The sequence below is a fragment of the Temnothorax longispinosus genome, chromosome 4, assembly GCF_030848805.1.
Source record: "Temnothorax longispinosus isolate EJ_2023e chromosome 4, Tlon_JGU_v1, whole genome shotgun sequence".
NCBI classification, from domain to species: Eukaryota; Metazoa; Arthropoda; class Insecta; order Hymenoptera; family Formicidae; genus Temnothorax; species Temnothorax longispinosus.
In genome coordinates, this window is record NC_092361.1 from 6,111,485 (window position 1) to 6,126,470 (window position 14,986).

General features: G+C 36.2%; 1 protein-coding gene across 1 annotated transcript; it reads left to right on the forward strand.

Annotated features, from left to right (window-relative positions):
- The first annotated feature begins 14 nt into the window (after positions 1-14).
- LOC139811468 (double-stranded RNA-specific editase Adar-like) lies at positions 15-8,633 on the forward strand. The gene is given in 19 exon segments (XM_071775749.1): positions 15-423; positions 549-960; positions 1,059-1,122; positions 1,416-1,669; positions 1,769-1,832; positions 2,126-2,379; positions 2,479-2,536; positions 2,836-3,089; positions 3,189-3,252; positions 3,538-3,791; positions 4,600-4,624; positions 4,960-5,044; positions 5,128-5,768; positions 5,865-6,206; positions 6,209-6,249; positions 6,383-6,677; positions 6,759-6,791; positions 6,794-6,948; positions 7,040-8,633. Coding segments are annotated over 18 exon segments (3,048 nt in total). The 5' UTR covers positions 15-423; positions 549-894; the 3' UTR covers positions 7,139-8,633.
- Positions 8,634-14,986: the final 6,353 nt, after the last annotated feature.

Genomic DNA, 14,986 nt, shown 5'->3' on the forward strand with positions numbered 1-14,986 from the left:
GTTTTGGTGGTCGAGCCTTCTTCGCCTCCTTGTTCATCATTCCTTCTTTTCTCTCCAACGCCTGATTATATATACATATAAATATTATATCTTGTTATAAGTGCAGAAAGTATAAAGTATTACATTTTAAATATGTTCTTTGCACTTGAGCTGAACTCTTAGCACTTTTCATCTTCTTTCCTTTTCTCTGCTTCTCACTCCAGTCTCCACGTGTTGTGTATGTACAGTGTGTACACAAGTACACACACAGTCGTCGAGACCATGCAGTCGAGGCAGACGAGACGTCGATCACTTGGACCACTGGTTGATACCAGTTGATACCGGTTTACGCAGTTGACCTCACGGAAATATCAATTAAACGGTCCGTTCGCAAGTCAACATTATGAGTTTACGCTAGAAAATATTTCACGGAATTAGACAGAGGTATCTATATTGGCTTGATTCTTTAAAAAATACAACATTAGCTATTCCAAGCAGTGGTATGTTTTGTACAACATATTTTTGTGTGTATAATTCTTATGTAAATTAATATGGCGACTTTATGCTAGATGCTCATTGATTTAGCGGTCTTATGCTACGCTTATGCTAAGCTATGCATTTTGTGTGCGATGGACTATAACACCTGCCAGCAGTCTTCCACGGAGAAGGAGCATGGGTCCTCCAAGAATACTCGAGATCCTGCTACGTTGTACGCAACGTGTGTTGCTGTTGCCGCCTTAGGTATATCTTATTACATCACTTGCAAATACAAAAGAAACGATTCAAATACAAAAGAGCTAAAGACTGGAGCTACGTACAAGATGGTCAGGCAGACTGGGCCCACGCACACTCCAATATTCACGATTGCGGTACAAATGACGGACAGTCGTATGAAGGACAAGGGCGTACCAAAAGATGGCAAAGCATGCGGCTGCTGAACTTGCTTTACGGAACATCGTTCAGTTTAGAAAGAGACGAAGAGTGAGTTAATCAAGGCTAAAAGTTAACCGACACTTGTGAAACTGGGCCTTAGCGGTATGTATAATGGTGGCAATTGTTATATCAAATTTATCTTGCAGATGGAGCAAGGAAATACACCAAAGTCTCAAATTCTCAAGAGATTCTCAGAGGCAGATCTAAAAGGTAATTGTATCTCATTGTTACAGAATATCCGAAATTGAGTAATTTTAATATAACAAAACAAACTAAATTAAATAATTTTAATATAATGAAATAATTCCGGATTAGAATATCACCTTGCATTTGCGCTTTTCTACTTACTATTATTCCGTTTTTTTTTTTAATAAGAAAATTTATAGAAAAAGATATTTTTGTATAAAAGGTATCACAGATCATATATTAATCTTGAATTTTTTAACGTTTGATATTTATGTGATAACGCAGAAGTAACAAACTTCAATTTATTATTTAATTAGATATTATCAGCGCGGAAAAACTTCATAAAAATCCACAACCAAAAAAAACAGTATGCGCATTAAACGAGCTAAAGACTCGAGCTACGTACAAGATGGTCGGGCAGACTGGGCCCACGCACGCTCCAATATTCACGATCGCGGTACAAATTGACGGACAGTCGTATGAAGGGCAAGGGCGTACCAAAAAGATGGCAAAGCATGCGGCTGCTGAACTTGCTTTACGGAACATCGTTCAGTTTAGAAAGAGACGAAGAGTGAGTTAATCTAAGGCTAAAAGTTAACCGACATTTGTGAAACTGGGCCTCAGCGGTATGTATAATGGTGGCAATTGTTATATCAAATTTATCTTGCAGATGGAGCAAGGAAATACCCCAAAGTCTCAAATTCTCAAGAGATGCTCAGAGGCAGATCTAAAAGGTAATTGTATCTCATTGTTACAGAATATCTGAAATTGAGTAATTTTAATATAACAAAACAAACTAAATTAAATATTTTAATATAATGAAATAATTCCGGATTAAAATATCACCTTACATTTGCGCTTTTCTACTTTACTATTATTCCGTTTTTTTTTTAACATAAGAAAATTTTATAGAAAATATATTTTTGTATAAAAGGTATCACAGATCATATAAAAATCTTGAATTTTCTAACGTTTGATATTTATGTGATAACACAGAAGTAATAAACTTTATTTATTATTTAATTAGATATTATCAGCGCGAAAAAACGTCATAAAAATCCACAACCAAAAAAAGCAGTATGCGCATTAAACGAGCTAAAGACTCGAGCTACGTACAAGATGGTCGGGCAGACTGGGCCCACGCACGCTCCAATATTCACGATCGCGGTACAAATTGACGGACAGTCGTATGAAGGGCAAGGGCGTACCAAAAAGATGGCAAAGCATGCGGCTGCTGAACTTGCTTTACGGAACATCGTTCAGTTTAGAAAGAGACGAAGAGTGAGTTAATCTAAGGCTAAAAGTTAACCGACATTTGTGAAACTGGGCCTCAGCGGTATGTATAATGGTGGCAATTGTTATATCAAATTTATCTTGCAGATGGAGCAAGGAAATACACCAAAGTCTCAAATTCTCAGAGATGCTCAGAGGCAGATCTAAAAGGTAATTGTATCTCATTGTTACAGAATATCTGAAATTGAGTAATTTTAATATAACAAAACAAACTAAATTAAATAATTTTAATATAATGAAATAATTCCGGATTAGAATATCACCTTACATTTGCGCTTTTCTACTTACTATTATTCCGTTTTTTTTTTTAACATAAGAAATTTTATAGAAAATATATTTTTGTATAAAAGGTATCACAGATCATATAAAAATCTTGAATTTTCTAACGTTTGATATTTATGTGATAACACAGAAGTAATAAACTTTAATTTATTATTTAATTAGATATTATCAGCGCGAAAAAACGTCATAAAAATCCACAACCAAAAAAAACAGTATGCGCATTAAACGAGCTAAAGACTCGAGCTACGTACAAGATGGTCGGGCAGACTGGGCCAACGCACGCTCCAATATTCACGATCGCGATACAAATTGACGGACAGTCGTATGAAGGGCAAGGGCGTACCAAAAAGATGGCAAAGCATGCGGCTGCTGAACTTGCTTTACGGAACATCGTTCAGTTTAGAAAGAGACGAAGAGTGAGTTAATCTAAGGCTAAAAGTTAACCGACATTTGTGAAACTGGGCCTCAGCGGTATGTATAATGGTGGCAATTGTTATATCAAATTTATTTTGCAGATGGAGCAAGGAAATACACCAAAGTCTCAAATTCTCAAGAGATCCTCAGAGGCAGATCTAAAAGGTATATTGTATCTCATTGTTACAGAATATCCGAAATTGAGTAATTTTAATATAACAAAACAAACTAAATTAAATAATTTTAATATAATGAATTAATTCCGGATTAGAATATCACCTTACATTTGCGCTTTTCTACTTACTATTATTCCGTTTTTTTTTTAATATAAGAAAATTTTATAGAAAAATATATTTTGTATCACAGATCATATAAAAATCTTGAATTTTCTAATGTTTGATATTTATGTGATAACACAGAAGTAACAACTTTAATTTATTATTTAATTAGATATTATCGGCGCGGAAAAACTTCATAAAAATCCACAACCAAAAAATGCAGTATGCGCATTAAACGAGCTGAAGACTGGAGCTACGTACAAGATGGTCGGGCAGACTGGGCCCACGCACGCTCCAATATTCACGCTCGCGGTACAAATTGACGGACAGTCGTATGAAGGGCAAGGGCGTACCAAAAAGATGGCAAAGCATGCGGCTGCTGAACTTGCTTTACGGAACATCGTTCAGTTTAGAAAGAAACGAAGAGTGAGTTAATCTAAAGGCTAAAAGTTAACCGACACTTGTGAAACTGGGCCTTAGCGGTATGTATAAGGGTGGCAATTGTTATATCAAATTTATTTTGCAGATGGAGCAAGGAATACACCAAAGTCTCAAATTCTCAAGAGATCCTCAGAGGCAGATCTAAAAGGTAATTGTATCTCATTGTTACAGAATATCCGAAATTGAGTAATTTTAATATAACAAAACAAACTAAATTAAATAATTTTAATATAATGAAATAATTCCGGATTAGAATATCACCTTGCATTTGCGCTTTTCTACTTACTATTATTCCGTTTTTTTTTAATAAGAAAATTTTATAGAAAAAGATATTTTTGTATAAAAGGTATCACAGATCATATATTAATCTTGAATTTTTTAACGTTTGATATTTATGTGATAACGCAGAAGTAACAAACTTCAATTTATTATTATTAGATATTATCAGCGCGGAAAAACTTCATAAAAAATCACACAACAAAAAAAAGCAGTATGCGCATTAAACGAGCTAAAAACTCGAGCTACGTACAAGATGGTCGGGCAGACTGGGCCCACGCACGCTCCAATATTCACGATCGCGGTACAAATTGACGGACAGTCGTATGAAGGGCAAGGGCGTACCAAAAAGATGGCAAAGCATGCGGCTGCTGAACTTGCTTTACGGAACATCGTTCAGTTTAGAAAGAGACGAAGAGTGAGTTAATCTAAGGCTAAAAGTTAACCGACATTTGTGAAACTGGGCCTCAGCGGTATGTATAATGGTGGCAATTGTTATATTAAATTTATCTTGCAGATGGAGCAAGGAAATACTACACCAAGTCTCAAATTCTCAAGAGATCCTCAGAGACAGATCTAGAAGGTAATTGTATCTCATTGTTACAAAATATCCGAAATTGAGTAATTTTAATATAACAAAACAAACTAAATTAAATAATTTTAATATAATGAAATAATTCCGGATTAGAATATCACCTTGCATTTGCGCTTTTCTACTTACTATTATTCCGTTTTTTTTTTTTAATAAGAAAATTTTATAGAAAAATATATTTTGTATAAAAGGTATCACAGATCATATAAAAATCTTGAATTTTCTAATGTTTGATATTTATGTGATAACACAGAAGTAACAAACTTTAATTTATTATTTAATTAGATATTATCGGCGCGGAAAAACTTCATAAAAATCCACAACCAAAAAATGCAGTATGCGCATTAAACGAGCTGAAGACTGGAGCTACGTACAAGATGGTCGGGCAGACTGGGCCCACGCACGCTCCAATATTCACGATCGCGGTACAAATTGACGGACAGTCGTATGAAGGGCAAGGGCGTACCAAAAAAATGGCAAAGCATGCGGCTGCGAACTTGCTTTACGGAACATCGTTCAGTTTAGAAATACACCTGAGGTTCACCAAGCTATCAATACTTGCCAGCCTATTGTGCCTCTTGAGCCAGATTTTACGAGCGACGTCACGGAACGTGATAATCACCTTGTCAATGCGTTTAAAACACTAACACAAGAGCCAAAGAATACTAATAAGATCCTAGAAAAAGGTCCAGTGGCGTTGATTAACGAATTATATCCAGGAGTCGTATATAACTGTATATCCGATACCGGGGAAAGTTATGCCAAGTTTACGATATCGGTAACTATTAATGGCGAGACGTTTGAAGGGACCGGCCCGAGTAAGAAACTGGCGAAAGCCGCGGCGAGTAAGGCCGCTTTAGCGAAATTGCGAAACGTCCAGACTTCCTCGTTTTGTTTACCACTTCCTGTGCGCGTCAATTTTTCTCAAGAGCAAATGAGTTTACCGCAAATGCTAGCCGACAAAATAGGCAAGATGGTTAACCAGAAATTCCACGAACTTATTCAATCCAAACCGCAACACGCGCGACGTAAAGTTTTAGCTGGCGTTGTAATAACGAAAGGACAAGAAGTAGAACTGATCTGTGTCACTACCGGTAAGACGGATTTATTTTATACCTTTTATTTTATATTCAGACAAAACATCTATAATTAATAAGTATCTACTAAAATATCTTTTTTTTTTGTTAAAGGTACGAAATGCATCTCGGGCGATCATTTGAGCCAAACTGGTGGCGCTCTAAATGATTGTCATGCAGAAGTAGTAGCACGACGGTGTCTCTGTGAGTATCTTTATAAACAATTAGAATTGCACACTGAAGAAAAAGGCTTCGAATCTATTCTCGAGCCAGCTAAGAAGGGATTCAAGTTAAAACAAGGCATCCAATTTCATTTATATATCAATACCGCCCCCTGCGGAGACGCGAGAATTTTCTCACCTCACGAAGACAACGATAACATAGACAAGCATCCCAATAAACGAGCTAGAGGTCAATTACGTACAAAGATAGAATCTGGCGAAGGGACTATTCCTGTAAAAGTAATGAGAGTATTCAAACCTGGGATGGTGTAATGATGGTATGTATTATATATGTTAAAGGCAAATGCACATTTTTCAACGTGCTTCTGCTTTTAATACAAATGCACAGTTTTATACAAATGCGCTGTTTGTTTTTTTTATCGGCATTTTAATTTCAAGCTTGAATTAAAGGGTCAAAGACTGCTGACGATGTCGTGTTCGGATAAAATAGCTCGGTGGAACGTACTTGGTGTGCAGGGTGCACTCCTAAGCCACTTCATCGAGCCAATTTACTTCCACAGCATTGTCCTCGGCAGTCTCTTGAATCCGAGTCATATGTATAGAGCGGTGTGCGGTCGCATTGAACATACTATTCAGGGTTTACCACCGCTATATAGACTTAATAAACCGTTAATGAGTCTAATCACATCTTCTGAGGTCAGGCAACCTGGAAAAGCGCCTAATTATAGCGTCAATTGGACAATCGGTTTGTACACTTTCTTGGTCTTTTACAGAAACTAATATGCAGGATAGTTTAACAAATTTTTCTTTTCTCATTACATATTAGGACAAACCGAAGCCGAAGTTATAAATTGCACAACTGCAAAGATGAACTTATGAAACCTTCTAGGATATCTAAACAAGCATTTTTCAGGCGGTTCTTTAATCTCTTACTTAAACTTCCGGCTATAAACGATATTGACAAGGACAGATGTCGCCAGTACAGCGAGGCAAAATCTTCAGTACAAGATTATTCGGTAAGTAATTGCATCTCTTGAATAATAACATATATATATTTCGTTAAATACCATTATATAGCATATCTTGTCTCTTTTTTTTCTTGGGCAGCTTGCCAAGCGTCAATTGAAGGATGCTTTCGTGAAAGCACAGCTTGGAAATTGGGTGAAAAAGCCGTGTGAGCAAGACACGTTCGACATCGATATCTGACTAAATCAGAGTAATAAAAAACATGATAAAAAACGCAAAAAGTCCAATGATCGAAACGTAGTTCCTAGTGCAAAATAGATCGCTCGTTCAATCAAGCGTCTTCAGTCAAGAAGTTAGGTATCACGCTTTGCGCCTTCCCCCGCATAATAAAACTAAACAAAACTCCCAGCGTGATACCTAACTGCTTGAATGAAGACGCTTGATTATTCTGCATGATTGACCAGTCATCATGTTTAAAATTGGCGCACTTTTGCATGCGCGTGCGGCCACTGAGCATGCGCATGTGGCCGCAGGGCGCATGTTCAGTGACTTCAGTGTTGCTACTTACAGTGTATAGCTACATCTCGTCGGTATGACAGGAATCTTAGGGCCGATATCACAGTCTCCGATTAACGTGATTTTCCGATTAAACTCACTCTTCGTCTCTTTCTAGAGGGACAGTGTAATCGGAGGATCACGTTAATCGGAGATTGTGATACCGGCCCATAACCTGATTTCGTCAACTTTAACGTTTAATATCTCGCGTCGCGAGGCAGAGCGACTTTTTTTTCTGCCAGATTCTTTCGTTTCGTGCAAATACGCGTCGATTGAGCTAATTTCATCGATATTTGAGGTGAAACCCCTAGGCCCTAAACCACCCTAAGGGTCGGTCTCACAGTCTCCGATTAACGTGATTCTCCGATTAAACTCGTGCTAAGGCTCCATAGCGGTAAAGTGCGTTGACCATCAGAAGGCTGCCGCAAGTTGCCTGCGGCAAAATCAAAATTTGTGATTGGTCAACGCACTCTGCCGCACGGCGTTTCCGCGTCTATGGAGTCTTAGCATCACTCTTCGTCTCTTTCTAGGGGGATAGTTAGAAAGAGATGCAGAGTGAGTTTAATCGGAGAATCACGTTAATCGGAGACTGTGAGACCGGCCCTAAAGTAAATTATTACCAAAAAATACATAATTCATATATAAGGCTTGTTCGCGTTGCTTGAAATCCCCAAACATTTTTGCACTTGAAATGAGATAAATATATATTCGGCTGTTGGAGAAAGAGAAAGCAAAGATGCTGAGTGCAAAAAGTGCAAGCAACGCGAACAGACCCATAATTACGACCTGGGACCCGCGCGTGCGCACTGCGCCGTTCCGAGGCACGTCAAGAGCTAACCACGTGATCAGTGACCGATAAACTCGAGTTTTGTTTTGGTGGTCGAACCTCCTTCACCTCCTTGTTTATCATTCCTTCTTTTCTCTCCAACGCCTGATTATATATACATGTAAATATTATATCAGAGAGAAGCTGAGAGAGGCCACGGGCGCGATTTCGCTGTAACTTTATTTTGAAGCGCCTCTATGTCCACAAAATGTGGACATTGAACTACGTGGCCAATGTCTATAAATATGTAGGTAATGTCCACGATTTTGTGGTGCTCTTCCGTGCTATGTCTACGACCTCGTGGTAACATATCCTCGAGGATCCTCGAGGATCAACGATTAAATAGAATAGATACGGCCAGTTTCACACCGTCTTTCGATTCACGAGGCGAATAGACACGATTAGGAATAAGAATAGGAATAGGAATAGGAATAAGAATAGGAATTGTAAAAAATATTTTACATATATATTTCATCTATATTACTTTTTATTTTTTAATTATAAAAAATGACATTAATGCCCCTACCCCTACCCCCTACCTCTACCTCTGCCTCTACCTCTGACCCCACCCCCTACCTCTTCCCCTGGCTGTTCCTCTTCCTCTTCCTCTTCCTCTTCCTTCCAAGTGTAGCCGCAAGGGCCGCATGTATAATGTTTTGTAAATCTCGTGTCTGAAACAGAAAATTTAAAAAACATGTTAATACATGCAAAATAAAGAAGTAATAATAACTAATTAATTATAAAAATAATTATACCAATAATCTATATCTATACTGTTAAATCGGGTTATTTCTACCTTTTTTAAAAAAGGTAAAAAAAGGCGCCAAGTACACGCGCAATGTATGTTGTAAATCTAAAAATCTAAAATGGTAGTAGCTTTATTTCTTTCTAACAAAGTAATTCACAAAATTTCGTTACCTAACTCAACCCAAGTGATGATATATGTATAGTAGCTTTATTTCTCCCTAACAAAATAATTCACAAAATTGCGTTACCTAATTCAACCTAAGTGATACGTATTTCAAAAAAAGATATGAAATCTTTAAATTGCGCCAATTGCAAAGAGAATATATACACTTTGAAAAATAATTTTGCAATTACTTTTAAAAAATGAAACAAAATTGTGTTACCTAACTCATCCCAAGTGGTATGTATCTTTGTATTCCTGAGAGTCTTTCTATCAACCCAAGTGGTAGTAGTTTTAATTCTCCTTGATAAAATTATAATATTACAAAGAATTATTTTAATCACAAAGAATTAAAGAGGTAACATTATAAAATAAAAATATTTAATTAAAATAAAATAAATAAATTTTTCTTGTAAAAAACTTGGCGCTGCTTTTTTAAGGTTGAACCTTTGCACAAGACTCTCGTATGATAGCGTAGTGTAACGAAACGTGGGTCAACGCACAAGAAACGTATCGGTTACGGCGTTAAGCGTCGTCTACAATGGCAGCAGGAGTATGCAGTAAGACGTAAGCAGTAAGCTATTCTATTGACCAATCACAGTCGATTATTCTTGAATTGTAAAAATCCCATTAGTCAATAACTTACTGCTTACGTCTTATAGTCCGGGAGCCCACCGCAAAATTTGGGTCAATCGCTTTTATGACAGATTTTTACTCGAAACAGTGGGTAATGTACCGCACAATACTAATCGCTTGTCAGCCAAAGTCGTACCCCCTGCTTTATATCTTATAACAAATTGTTAACAAATGAAATTGTGCGAGGTACTTCACTCATTGCTTTTATGAAAATTTTCTGTTTCAATAGATAGGGGGCAATAAATGGACCTTCCAATACCCGGCTGCCACCCCTCATCCCCTGCTTTAAGGGTGGCTGCCGATGTCCAATATGACAATTGATTAACTAACCTACACCTATCACTTTTATGGACGAATGACATATCGTTGGAAAGCTCGTAAATTTCCTTCAAAATAATACCCGGCTGCCGCACCTTCGCCCCTGTGGAGGTGAGGCTGCCGAGGTTTTAACTCGCTGCGCGAGTCCATTCGAAAACGCAGTTTGAAATGCGCGTTCTAGACAAGGACAGAGCGATGTGTCCCATTTGTTCTCCAAATGTTATTATTCTCCTGAATGTCACATTGTTACAATGGCAGAGCAGGTAAGAATTTGTGTTGTTTATATATTTTTTCGACATTCATTGAGTGTAGTAGTCAAATGTATGATCTTATTATCGAGTCGAGTTTCAAGTTTGTTTTCATCTTTTATGGAGTGTAAGGAAAGCGTAATTAGAATTTTCGAAAAGTTGTACTATCGAGTCGCATCTGTGTAATCATTTACGTAAATATGAATAACACAGTTATTGATCTGTAATTATCATAAGTAAAAGATCCTAAAAAATTTAGTTGTAGGCAAAGGATAGATGTCATGATTAACTGATTAGACATATTTATACTCACTTTGCCGTATGATTCTTAAGTGAGGGGTTACTTCAGCAAGCTTTCGTGGAGGTGAAGAAATAAAGGTTTTTCGTAGTTTACTAATGTATTTATTTATATGTTACAAAATCATTGAGAAAAGTATTAATTTACAATATGCTGTGTTGCATCAGATGTTAAAGTATATACGAGTAGCCAGCTTGCAGCTATCTCTTCATCTTGCGATTTGCGGTGCGGATTTGAACAATTATTATTGCACGATCATCGCGCGGATATAGTAAACAGTATAATCTTGCGCAGTATTAAACATTTACAATGTTTCTTAACAATGCTTTTATGATCATGCTTTACTTGTCAATAATATGTATAGCCATGTGAAACTTATTGAATGAAAAAAACAGCAATAACAGACATTTGCAAGAAGATGGAAAATTATTCATCGTAAAATTCGTCAGAGAACTCATCTCCCGAAAAATCTACATCAAAATCAATGTCGTCGGTTGTTTCCTTTTCTACAATTTCGTTAGTATCGTTCATCATTTTCCTCTGAACTTGAATCATTTCTGGCATCTTCCTGCAAAATTTCTGTTATTGTCGAAGGTAAAGCGTCTAGAGCATTTTGGCGACAACACTAGTTTGAAAACCGACGTGGTTCATGGGGACGCTTTACCTTCGACAATAACAGAAATTTTGCAGGAAGATGCCAGAAATGATTCAAGTTCAGAGGAAATGATGAACGATACTAACGAAATTGTAGAAAAGGAAACAACCGACGACATTGATTTTGATGTAGATTTTTCGGGAGATGAGTTCTCTGACGAATTTTCGATGAATAATTTTCCATCTTCTTGCAAATGTCTGTTATTGCTGTTTTTTTCATTCAATAAGTTTCACATGGCTATACATATTATTGACAAGTAAAGCATGATCATAAAAGCATTGTTAAGAACATTGTAATGTTTAATACTGCGCAAGATTATACTGTTTACTATATCCGCGCGATGATCGTGCAATAATAATTGTTCAAATCCGCACCGCAAATCGCAAGATGAAGAGATAGCTGCAAGCTGGCTACTCGTATATACTTTAACATCTGATGCAACACAGCATATTGTAAATTAATACTTTTTCTCAATGATTTTGTAACATATAAATAAATACATTAGTAAACTACGAAAAACCTTTATTTCTTCACCTCCACGAAAGCTTTGCTGAAGTAACCCCTCACTTAAGAATCATACGGCAAAGTGAGTATAAATATGTCTAATCAGTTAATCATGACATCTATCCTTTGCCTACAACTAAATTTTTTAGGATCTTTTACTTATGATAATTACAGATCAATAACTGTGTTATTCATATTTACGTAAATGATTACACAGATGCGACTCGATAGTACAACTTTTCGAAAATTCTAATTACGCTTTCCTTACACTCCATAAAAGATGAAAAACAAACTTGAAACTCGACTCGATAATAAGATCATACATTTTGACTACTACACTCAATGAATGTCGAAAAATATATAAACAACACAAATTCTTACCTGCTCTGCCATTGTAACAATGTGACATTCAGGAGAATAATAACATTTGGAGAACAAATGGGAACACATCGCTCTGTCCTTGTCTAGAACGCGCATTTCAAACTGCGTTTTCGAATGGACTCGCGCAGCGAGTTAAAACCTCGGCAGCCTCACCTCCACAGGGGCGAAGGTGCGGCAGCCGGGTATTATTTTGAAGGAAATTTTACGAGCTTTCCAACGATATGTCATTCGTCCATAAAAGTGATAGGTGTAGGTTAGTTAATCAATATTGTCATATTGGACATCGGCAGCCACCCTTAAAGCAGGGGATGAGGGGTGACAGCCGGGTATTGGAAGGTCCATTTTATTGCCCCCTATCTATTGAAACAGAAAATTTCCATAAAAGCAATGAGTGAAGTACCTCGCACAATTTCATTTGTTAACAATTTGTTATAAGATATAAAGCAGGGGGTACGACTTTGGCTGACAAGCGATTAGTATTGTGCGGTACATTACCCACTGTTTCGAGTAAAAATCTGTCATAAAAGCGATTGACCCAAATTTTGCGGTGGGCTCCCGGACTAGTTACTGTATATATCCTGCGCCATTGTAGATGACGCTTTATACGTCAATACGTTTCTTGGTGCGTTGATCTACGTTACGTTACCATACGAAAAATTTATGCGGAGGCTCTAACCGATACGTTTCTTGTGCGTTAATCCACGTTACGTTACGCTACGCTATCATACGAGAGTCTTGTGCGGAGGCTCTTATTCAGACAAATTTGCATAGCGCATAAACATAAGCGTAAGAAATTGATTGGTTTACATGTATATGTGCAAAAGGAAATAGACCAATCCATCTCTTTATGCTATGCTTATGCACCTATGCAAGTTTGTCTGGGTTGACCTTAAAAAAGCAGCGCCAAGTTTTTTACAAGAAAAATTTATTTATTTTATTTTAATTAAATATTTTTATTTTATAATGTTACCTCTTTAATTCTTTGTAATTAAAATAATTCTTTGTAATATTATAATTTTATCAAGGAGAATTAAAAACTACTATACCACTTGGGTTGATAGAAAGACTCTCAGGAATACAAAGATACATACCACTTGGGATGAGTTAGGTAACACAATTTTGTTTCATTTTTAAAAGTAGTTGCAAAATTATTTTCAAAGTGTATATATTCTCTTTGCAATTGGCGCAATTTAAAGATTTCATATCTTTTTTTGAAATACGTATCACTTAGGTTGAATTAGGTAACGCAATTTTGTGAATTATTTTGTTAGGGAGAAATAAGCTACTATACATATATCATCACTTGGGTTGAGTTAGGTAACGAAATTTTGTGAATTACTTTGTTAGAAAGAAATAAAGCTACTACCATTTTAGATTTTAGATTTACAACATACATTGCGCGTGTACTTGGCGCCTTTTTTTACCTTTTTTTAAAAAAGGTAGAAATAACCCGATTTAACAGTATAGATATATAGATTATTGTTATAATTATTTTTATAATTAATTAGTTATTATTACTTCTTTATTTTGCATGTATTAACATGTTTTTTAAATTTTCTGTTTCAGACACGAGATTTACAAAACATTATACATGCGGCCCTTGCGGCTACACTTGGAAGAGGAAGAGGAAGAGGAAGAGGAACAGCCAGGGGAAGAGGTAGGGGTGGGGTCAGAGGTAGAGGCAGAGGTAGAGGTAGGGTAGGGGTAGGGGCATTAATGTCATTTTTTATAATTAAAAAATAAAAAGTAATATAGATGTAATATATATATAAAATATTTTTTACAATTCCTATTCTTATTCCTATTCCTATTCCTATTCTTATTCCTAATCGTGTCTATTCGCCTCGTGAATCGAAAGACGGTGAAACTGGCCGTATCTATTCTATTTAATCGTTGATCCTCGAGGATCCTCGAGGATATGTTACCACGAGGTCGTAGACATAGCACGGAAGAGCACCACAAAATCGTGGACATTACCTACATATTTATAGACATTGGCCACGTAGTTCAATGTCCACATTTTGTGGACATAGAGGCGCTTCAAAATAAAGTTACAGCGAAATCGCGCCCGTGGCCTCTCTCAGGCTTCTCTCTGCTTGTTATAAGTGCAGAAAGTATTACCTCGATATACTTAGCAGACAAATTTGATATTTCTTATTATTGATTATTTTAATAGTTTGGGAATCGTTTGGGCAAGTTTAGGAATATAGTTTCATAGTTTAGGAAATAATAGTTTATTTATAATTAATAAAATTAATTGAATGTATAGTTAGCAGACATAATTTTAAAAACAATTTTTTCTTTTCAAATCAACGTGAAATCATTTGGGAAACACGTCTGTAATGTTTTAAACATTTGGGAAATAATGATTTTATCTGAAATCAAGTTACATGTCACATGTGCGATAGCTGGACAGTTTTACCATGGTTTGTGAGTCATCCAATCACACATTATTTCCCAAACGTTTAAAACATTACAGACGTGTTTCCCAAATGATTTCACATCGATTTAAAAAGAAAAAATTGGTTTTAAAATTATGTCTGCTAACTATACGCTCAATTAATTTTTATTAATTATAAATAAACTATTATTTCCTAAAACTATGAAACTATATTCCTAAACTTGCCCAAATGATTCCCAAACTATTAAATAATCATAATAAGAAATATCAAATTTGTCTGCTAAATATATCGAGGTGAAAGTATTACATTTTTAAATTTGTTCTTTGCACTTGAGCTGAACTCTTAGCACTTTTCATCT